This window comes from Cryptotermes secundus, unplaced genomic scaffold (genome assembly GCF_002891405.2).
Source record: "Cryptotermes secundus unplaced genomic scaffold, Csec_1.0 scaffold1706, whole genome shotgun sequence".
Lineage (NCBI taxonomy): Eukaryota > Metazoa > Arthropoda > Insecta > Blattodea > Kalotermitidae > Cryptotermes > Cryptotermes secundus.
This window is the reverse complement of record NW_019729234.1, coordinates 21,127-31,682: the sequence shown is the minus strand read 5'-3', so window position 1 is coordinate 31,682 and position 10,556 is coordinate 21,127. Positions and strand designations below refer to the sequence as shown.

General features: G+C 42.1%; 1 protein-coding gene across 2 annotated transcripts in view; it reads left to right on the top strand.

Annotated features, from left to right (window-relative positions):
- The window catches only part of LOC111865603 (tubulin beta-1 chain), an 18,449-nt gene extending 8,832 nt beyond the window's left edge, over window positions 1-9,617 (top strand). The window contains exons 1-2 of one of the 2 annotated variants that reach the window (XM_023853776.2): window positions 1,549-1,635; window positions 8,258-9,617. In XM_023853776.2, coding sequence (XP_023709544.1) covers window positions 1,579-1,635; window positions 8,258-9,538 — 1,338 coding nt within the window. In that variant the 5' untranslated portion in view covers window positions 1,549-1,578 and the 3' untranslated portion in view covers window positions 9,539-9,617. Of the gene's footprint in view, window positions 1-1,548; window positions 1,636-8,257 lie in introns of those variants that run through there. The other variant, XM_023853778.2, reaches the window with a different exon arrangement.
- Window positions 9,618-10,556: the final 939 nt, after the last annotated feature.

Here is a 10,556-nt window from a genome sequence, read left to right as displayed (position 1 = left end):
CACTTCCCCCCCTTAAGGGGATGCAGAGCTTTCTCCTTCAAATAACAGTATCCTCTTCTGTCCCCAAGGTCATCCAGCATCTTCTTACGTCTTTTTCCTCGTCTTCTGGTAACTTGTATCCGCCACTCTCTCGCATACATGGTATCTCTGATTTTGGAAAGAGACTATCCAGGAAAAGTGATAATGTGGTAGTTTTTCCATTTGCTTTCCACATCGCAGTACAACAGCCGTTCAAACCACTCTGGTCACGCCTGTTGCTATACGAACTTGAACCATCTCGAGCATCATTTGTTCAGTGCTTCAAATCGCTGCTGATGACGCCGGTTCCGGCATCAGTTTTTGGTTTTTGGTGTCTCTCTTCGTCTGATGCCTACCCTTTGACCTGTCCAGCAAAGGAGGCCCTGCCAGTAGCTACGCTACAGCTGGTATAGCTCTCAGGGTCCTTGGCATACTCAAACCCCCTCACCACGATAAGGTGGAGACACCAAAATATCCTTGGGTATATCTTCAATGGCTCCTTTTTTACGTATAATAACGATATCTCTTGGTGTGTGTGCTGTTAGCCCTTAGTTTTGGATGATAGTGCTGTCCAAAACTTTATTTGCTGCCTTGCTCTCTGAGAAGGTTACTTCCCAAATAAACCGGGCATATTTTCTAATGGATTGGAAACTGACCTTGGATTTAGCCATAACACTGAAGATGTCAAATTGCCTCCACTTCTCTTCCTTTTTTCTCCTATTCACACCTCCGTACTGTAAAACAACTATTAGCCTAATCGAGTTTACAAACTTTTTTATTTTGAGAGAAATTCATTTATATATAAAAACGACCTACGCAATGCCCATCTGACCCTCTGTAGTACAGTCTCATAAACACCTTATTCTATCATAGCTGTCGCCCCTCGATTCTTAATTAGTATCTTAACTTAAACCTGAGTGTATACTATTATTATTTTGTGCATTTACTCCTTTTTCTTTTCTTACGTATCTATTTTCAAATAAATATAGGAATGTTGTTAATCAAGCAACAGACGCCTTGCAGAAATCCTTTTTCTCTAGTCTTAAGAGATCTGTAACTGACTTTGGGTATTCTTTTCTGCTGTTCTAGGACAGAATGTCCATTACTGTTGCTCGTTGGTTCTCGAAGTCTGCAGAAATTATTGATATTTTGGAGGAATGTACTGCCTCCATCTTCAGGTTCGAATATTAAGACAAGCCTGCAAGTGAAAATGCAGGCAGTACGTTCCTCTTAAAGTATCAGTAACTCTTGCCAGACTACACGGCTTCACATTCCAGAACTCATAACACTGTCATGACAACCTCAAGTCTCTTGTATTTCTACATGAAAGCAGGAAGAGAGCCGTTGGTAGGTAAAGCAAACTAATTACGTTTCCACGGCAAGGAATCAACACGCAGAAATAAAGGAACCGCTGATAAGTAAAGCCACAACCTAACCCACGGGGACGATGTCCTCTAAGCGGTAAGTGCCTTATCTATATAAGGACGACTGACCGTCTTTCGTAACATAATCAAGTCTTCATTAGCTTCAATAGCTTCGTAGAAGGGGCGACAGAACAAAATGAGAGAAATCATACATATCCAGGTTGGCCAGTGCGGCAATCAGATCGGTGCCAAGGTAAGGATTTACACAGGCTGAATGTATAAGACATTTGAAGTCCTTTTAATAGTAATTGTGAGTCGGGATAGCGCACTCGGTATAGCTACTGGCTGGGTGACCGAGTGGTCGGAGTTCGAGTCTCGGTGTGGTCAAGATTTTTCTCTTCACGCCGTCCAGACCTGATCTAGGGTGCACGTAACCTCCTATGAAATGGGTACCGGCGACTTTCTCCTCGGGAACGAAGCAGCCTGGGTGTGAAGCTGACCACTAACCTGAAATTTGTGCCGAGTTCAAGAAAACGTGGATCTCTACTTCCACTCCCCCATACTCCTTCATAGCGTAATACTTTCTCAGTTAAGTACAGTGACAACTTTACCTTTAATACCCGTAATAATTTCCGTGCATATAATATTGTTCGGTCTTTGGTAGTGATATATGGGGATTACATAATCATGAACGAGTATTATGTATAAAGAGGAAGTATGTTCTTTGGATTGCATATACCAGGATGGGGTTCGAAAATTATTTCTAGAAAGGAAAGAAGTATTTTTTTATTCGCATAGTGAGGGGTTGAGTCCAGCTGGGTCCACTCGGCACGGCGTCCACTGATTGGCCTACTGTAACTGCCCCGGGTGAATATGATGATGGAGAATTTGGTGGAATGAAGATTTGCAGGGGAACCCGAAGTACTTGGAGAAAACCCGCCACATCGCCAATTTGTCCACCACAATTCACTTTACCAGACCCTTGATCGAACCCGGGACGCCGTGGTGGGAAGCCAGCGACTAACCGCTTGAACTGTGGCGCGGCCAAGGAGTGCAGTATATCAGAATCAACTGGGCCTTTTTGACTAAATGCGTATTTCTTTACCCCGGGGTGAGGGGCAGGTTGATGTATTGTCACATGGTTGCGTGATTATAGAGGGGGTTTGAATTAATAAGTAGATTTATCGATCACTCACAGGATATAAATATTATATTGCTGATTTCCACACTCCTAAGAACTTAACAAGTGTTCTCTGTCTGTTTCCACTCGCCACAGCTCGTTAACAGGGCTCAACAATGTCTGTTCCTCTGCAAAGTTTTCATTAGACGTTTACTGATGACGTATCTTAGGGATGGAGATTCTTCAGCTTCCGTTATCCGCTGGTTAACACTCCACAGTTGGGCACTGAACTCAACTGAACTGCTTGTAGCGTCGACTGTCCTCAAAATGAGCCTTTGCCACTATCCCCACGGAAAGCACAGTTTTCTGTTTTGAAGAATTCGTGTTCATTGTCCCGTTACCTAGCAATGGATATATGCAAACTACATAGAAAATATATCTTGCGACGCAGGTTCTGTTGACTCGTTCACATATTTCGGGCGTTGGCTAGAATTGGGTTTTCCAAGTAGTCTGAAAATGTTTAATGAACACATGTATATTTACCGTCAACGCCACAATACCGTCGCATTACATAGGCAACACGCAACAGACCGACGGACCGTTGCTGGGAATGGCTGTGGCAGCGATTTGTGGAAACAGAGGGAATACTGCAGTTCCACGGTTTCAATAAACCGTTTCCACGGTTATTCCTGGCAATGGTCTGTCGGTATTCGATTTGTCGCTGTGGAAACGCAGCAGTTTCCATTGTATTCGTTGTCGCAGCGTTGGAAGTAATATAAGTTACATTACTTTGTATAGGGCGCACTACGTGTTTCGACCTCGATTGGTTCATCTTCGGGCTCTGCAGTTTTTTCGCATACTACACGTATTGCCGAACTGCAGCGCTAATATTCCCATTTCTTAGGTGTGTCGTGCAAGTTGATTTCTCTTTAATTCTGAAGGTGGACAAAGCTGGACTGGACTTTGGTTGGGGTTAACGGTGGGGTACAATAAGGTGGGAATATCAGTCGTGCATGTGATAAAGTCGTAAACATGATGGTAGGCTGGAGTCCAGCTGAGTCCACTGGGCACGGCGGCCACTGATTGGCCTATTGTATCTGGCCCGGGTGACAATAATGATGGAGAATTTGGTGGAATGAAGATTTTGAGGGGAAACCGAAGTATTCGGAGAAATCTCTCCCCAGCGTCACGTTGTCCACCACAAATCCCACTTGACCAGACCCGGGATCGATCTCGGGCAGCCGCGTTGGGAAGCCAGCGACTAACCGAAACCGAAGTACTCGGAGAACTCCCGCCCCAGCGCCACTTTGTCCACCACAAATCCCACTTGACCAGAACCAGGATCGAACCCGGTTAGACGTGGTGGGAAGCCAGCGACTAACCGCTTGTGCTATGGCGCGGCCTTAATAGTGGTTTAAACCGAATTCGATAATTAGGTGATCTTAGATCCTCAAGTTGATGTTTAGAAGTGATTTGGGGGTTGTCTTTCGGAGTGTTGTGTGGGTTGCGAGTGGTTTCCTGTTGGTTACTGCAGTAGACCACGCATGGGCTTCGTCAGTTTCTTTTTGCTGCTTGCATTGGTTCGCCGTGTTGGTGACGTAATGTTGCCGCATAATATACTGGCTCCCGACAATATGAAAGAAGAGGGGTTTATTCTCTGGGAAAGTGTTAACATTACGATACTAGCACGGCGGGTCAATGCAGCAAGCAGTGGAAGGATCGGCGAGGCATATGCGAGGTCTGCTGCAGAGACAAGCACGAAACTGTTTGCAACTTGTATGGCATTTTGAGGGATAGTTTTTGAATCGTTTTTGAACATCAAATTGTGGATTCCCTCTCGTTGGTGCCTCCACCTTATCGTGGTGAGGGATTTTGAGTATGCCAAGGACCCTGAGAGCTATACCAGCGGTAGCGTAGCTACTGGCACGGCCTCCCTTGCTGGACAGGTTAAAGGGTAGGCATCAGACGAAGAGAAACACCAAAAACCAAAAACTGATGCCGGAAGCAGCGTCATCAGCAGCGACTTGAAGCACAGAACAAATGATGCTCGAGATGGTTCAAGTTCGTATAGCAACAGGCGTGACCAGAGTGGTTTGAACGGCTGTTGTACTGCGATGTGGAAAGCAAATGGAAAAACTACCACATTATCACTTTTCCTGGATAGTCTCTTTCCAAAAACAGAGACATCATGTATGCGAACCAGAAGACGTAAGAAGATGCTGGATGACCTTGGGGACAGAAGAGGATATTCTCATTTGAAGGAGAAATCTCTAGATCGCATTAAGTGAAGGAACTGTTTTGGGAGAGACTGTGGACCTGTCGTCTGACAGATTACTGATAAATGAATGGTGGATTTAGGATCACCTATTTATCAAATTAGTTTTAATTTATTACTATGTATATGATTTTATGATATGTACGATTTTCTCTTATTTTATTGTACTTTATTATTAATTTTAACCAATATCTACTCTATATTTTGACTAGTTTGTGAATTGAATGAGATCTAACTTGTATGACCCAATTATAAAATGGAAATGTTAGCGTTGCAATTCGGTAATAGTATGCGAGAAAATTGCAACACCCGAAGATGACCCATTTGAGGTCGAAACATATAGTGTGTGCTATATAAAGTATTGTTGCGTTGACGGTAAAACTTATATGTTCATTGCACATACGCAAAACACCACAATCTTTAAAAATAAAACTGAAGATGTTTGTAACGCGGAAAAAGTTGATGTGTTTTAGTTTGGAAATAAGCAGTGATATCTCATAGGCCTATAAGGAAATTATACGTGGAAAGCATGTAAATTCACTTGTAATATAATATGATTATATTCAGATTTTGAAGGTAAAATACGTATTAGTCTTTCCCATTTCTCTGTTCTTATGTAGCTTACGTGAAAATTGCTTTACACATGTGTTAAGTGAACTGTGGGGAAGTCCCTACTCTGTCCATATCACGTGAACTCTTATTTCACCAATCGTCGTCAGCCGCGTATGTTCTGATGCAAGAGTGATCGACAGAACGTGTGATTCACTTCGTTCCCGTCAAATGTGAATCCCTGTACTTCGAACTAGCAATTGAGACGTATTATTATACAGAGTGTTTCACGACTTTAGGGCATAACTGCAGGAGGTGATTTCCTAGGTCTTCGTGATAAAAAAAGTTCATATAAACATGTGTCCGATTCTGGACGGTTACGGCGTTATGACCGTTTGTTCATTCCCATACGCGCCCTCGTGTGAACCGCGTCTGTCATCTGGCGGGTCGCCATTTTTAGTCATCTACAGACAGAGCGTTCTCGTTATCTCGACATTTGAGAGGCACCTAAAGCGTGGTGGGTTGGTATGTCCGGCGCGGTTCACAACCGAGCGGCAGCCTGTGTTGCTGCCGGCGGTGGCATTTTCGAAAATCAGCTTTAAGCACCAGTAAATTCAAATCAAGGTAATTTCACGACGTTAACTTTACAGTCTTACTTTAAATGTATCATGTACGAGTATTATGCTGGTTTATTATTTTGTTCCGTTTATTGTCAGTAATCGTTACCTTCTATTCTGAGTTTAAACGGTCATAACTCCGTAACCGTCCAAAATCGGACACATGTTTATATGAACTTTCTTGATAACAAAGACCTAGGAAATCACCTCCTGCAGTTATGCCCTAAAGTCGTGAAACATCCTGTATAGCTGTTAGTAGAGATTTGTCGCTTTGCTGTGCATCAAACAAATATAGAGTTTGGGGATGAGGTCAGTGTAATCAAAGGGACAGTAAGTGGTCTGCCCACGTTATTCTTTTTATTTCTGACGCGTCTTTGTGCCTGTGCGTGTGTCAGATAAAACAGTTACTTAATATAGTGGAAAATGCAACGCCTCAGTATTCTTGCCAAAAAAGGATAATCTGGAATGTCATTATAATGCTCTCCATAGCAATAAGTATGATGCTGATTATCCACCAAAGAGTCAAATTCGTAAACTTAAGCTCAAAGAACTTAAATCGAAATTAGCTGCTCAACAACAGTTGATGGTAACACCAAGGTCACTTTCTAACAACGCAACCAAATCATCTTTCAAGGTCAATAATCTGATCGTTAAAAAATGCAAACCTTTCACTGAATGGGAATTTGTAAAAGAGTGTTTTTTTGAAATAGCTGATAATCATTTTGAAGGATTTAAAAATAAGAAAGAGATCATAGCTACTATTCAAGATCTTCAATTATCAAGAAACATCATTGTGCGGCCAATAGAAATGATATGTGGAAATATAACTGAACAGTTGTTGGAAGATTTTTCCAGTTGTGTTGCTTTCTCCCTCCAACTGGATGAATCTACAGATATCAGAGACACAGCCCAGTTACTAGTTGCTTTTACAACAGACATCATGTATCCTGTTACTTTTACCAATATATTTTTGCTTAAAGCAAGGTACAAGGATAGGAGGGGGTGATAAATCACTGGCAGATTTGACACTAAAACGTCGATCACAACCTGTTTGAAGTTGGACATGCCAGGTCTATATGATGTGGGACTCTCAACGTCTCACAACCCTATGGGCCTCCATGGCCGGCCTGTTACAGGGACAGCTTTACCTTTATAAGCAGTGATGGACATACAACTGACAATTATTTCCATTATTGTGAGTATCTGGTAATAAAAGTGGACAATAAATGGATACGATCACTTTTTGAAACTGCATTCATTCCTCCGTGAACTTGAATCAAGTTTTGCATAAGACGTGAAGGAACGTTTAAAGTGGACATTATATTTGAGAGCTAGTAAATTTGATATATAAAAGTAGTTTCTAGTATAGAATATGTAGTTTGTAGTTAGGAAGCTGTGAATAGGAGGCATGTTGCTGTTGCCTTGAATATGTAATCTGGCTATAAAAATAAGCAGGAAATAGGTCTTATCATATTTTGAGTAGTGTAACCAGTCAAAGAGAGCAAAGTGATATTTAAACCGGATATGTAAGAACATTTAAAAATGAAATATGTTGTGTGAGCTAGAAAAACAGCTTTAAGGGACTTCTAATTTTACATGTTGACATCCCTGCCAATGTATACAATTTTCATCCATGGGGTTATACACATTATCTCATTCGTCTTCCATAATTAATCTGCATGAAGAGATATGTAGTATGGTTGATTTTTAAAACAAAAATTTCATCTGCAATTGTGATCTGATCAGCCATTGGGCTGTGAGGAGTATTATTGTCACTACCCAAGTCAGATTGGTAAAATTGGCCTTGTGTTTCTAAGGTCTTCCTTCTATATGTGCATTTGATGTGGGCATGCTAAGTTATCCAGTGTAAGGATACACATTTACAATTCTGTAGCACATTACTGTAGATTGATGTGCAGTCCCACTGCTCTAATTCACACAACCGGTTCATCTTGACAATTTTCATGCCTTTTTGTTATAAGTGCCCTTATAATGATAATCCCTTCAGTAGTGGATCACAACTTTTAAGAATGACAAATGGTACATATTGTGCTTTCAACCCATGAAAGAAATATTTCCAGGATACTTTTCTAGTGTTATTTTTTCATTTTGTCTAACATTTACAAGAGTATTATTCTGGTAATATTCAGTAATTTTTGTCAGGCTGTCTGAGTTGTGCTATGACTCTCTGAAACCCATGAACAAAAATTAGCAAAAAGGAAAAATTAATGCATCAACAAATGAGGACTTTTTTAGATTTATGAATGACTACTATGGTGGACCTCAAGCTTATCTTATATTTCTTTATGTTCAGTTCTGGGAGGTCATCTCTGATGAACACAGTATCGACCCAACTGGTGCCTACCATGGTGACTCCGACCTTCAGCTTCAGAGAATCAATGTCTACTACAATGAAGCATCCAGTGGAAATTATGTACCCCGGGCCATAATGGTGGATCTTGAACCTGGCACAATGGACTCTGTCAGATCTGGGCCTTTCGGTCAAATTTTCAACCCCGACAACTTCATTTTTGGTCAGAGTGGTGCTGGCAACAACTGGGCCAAGGGTCACTACACTGAAGGTGCTGAGCTTGTCGACTCTGTGTTGGATGTGATAAGGATAGAAGCGGACCGTTGTGACTGCCTGCAGGGTTTCCAGCTGACCCACTCCTTGGGAGGTGGAACTGGTTCTGGCATGGGCACATTGCTTCTCTCCAAGATCATTGAGGAGTATCCAGATAGGATGTTATGCTCATACTCTATTATACCTACACCAAAGGTGTCGGAAACTGTTGTTGAACCTTACAATGCGACATTGTCTGTCCATCAGCTTGTTGAATTTACTCATCACACATTCTGCATTGACAATGAGGCCCTCTATGACATTTGCTCCAAGACACTGAAACTCAAGACTCCCACATATGGTGACCTGAACCATCTAATCTCGCTCACAATGTCTGGTGTGACAACGTGCCTGAGGTTTCCAGGTCAGCTGAATGCTGATCTCCGTAAACTTGCTGTCAACATGGTCCCATTCCCACGTCTCCACTTCTTCATGCCAGGCTTTGCACCTCTCACCTCCCGTGGTTGCCAACAGTACCGAGCACTGACAGTACCAGAACTGACTCGACAGATTTTTGATGCCAAAAATATGATGGCTGCCTGCGACCCAAGGAATGGCCGTTACCTCACAGTTGCTGCTATCTTCAGAGGACGCATGTCAATGAAAGAAGTTGATGAACAGTTGTTGAGCATTCAGAACAAGAACAGCAGCAACTTCGTTGAGTGGATCCCTAACAACGTGAAGACTGCTGTTTGTGACATCCCACCCAGAGGACTGAAGATGGCGGCAACCTTCATTGGTAACTCGACTGCCATCCAGGATCTGTTCAAGCGTATCTCAGAGCAGTTCCAATCCATGTACAGTCGCAAGGCTTTCTTGCACTGGTACACCGGTGAGGGCATGGATGAGATGGAGTTCACCGAAGCAGAATCCAACATGAAAGACCTGGTGTCTGAGTACCAACAGTACCAGGAGGCAACTGCCCATGAGGATGCAGAGTTTGACGAGGAGGAGGAAGTTGAGGACAATTAAGTGACACATATAAAGGATGTGGGGTCACGTGGTAGCGTAGTTGGTTGAGGCACTATGCTACAAGCCGGAAGGTCGTGGGATCGAATCCTGATGAGGTCATTGGATTTTTCAATTTACCTAATCCTTCCAGCCGCACTATGGCCCTGGGGTCGACTCAGCCTCTAACCGAAATGAGTACCAGGAATATTCTTGGAATGTTCTTCGGGGTAAAGGGCGGACGGCGCGTAGGGCTGACAACCTTCTTTGATGATCCGATTTTCTAGAAACTGTGGGAGCCTCGACGTCTCACAACCCTATGGGCCTCCACGGCCTGTTACAAGAATACCTTTACTTTACTTAAAGGATATTGTGTATACCAACAAAAATGTAATGATTATATAATAAGATACTTTATTAAAAACAGGATTATATTCAAGGATCGTTATGGAGAGCATATTCAAGATATAAGGACTAATGAACTGTAACCTATTACTCCTTTTTAATAATATACTTCGCCTAATTTATGTATACATTAATTTTTTATATATAACTACTGTATTTTTTGCAAGACTTAAATTATGAATGCATGGAATTGCGTAAATCACACGCTGTATTACGCTATAAGCCATACATTAAGTGGGAATGATTCCACGTCGCATGACTTCTTATGGAGCTGATAATTTAGTGGCTCTCCCTCTGTTCAGTAAAACATGATATGAGCTACATAATTTAGTTAGCCCGGTACGTCCCGGGCTATACCCAATCAGAAACTCCAGTTACTGGATGATGTCATGCTAAGCAGCTAGTGACGTTCTTTGTTCAGACAGACAACGCCTAACTCCTTAACTCGTAAAGACGCGTGCAAGTGTCTCTCCTCGAAAGAGGAACAAAGGACTACATGTAGTCCTATCCAAGTGTCACTAATAATGTATATATCTTAATTAAATAAAGTATAATTGTTCATAAGTTTGTCGTGGTTTTGTCACTAATAATGTAACTATCTGAATTAAATAAAGTAGAAGTGTTCATAAGTTTGTCC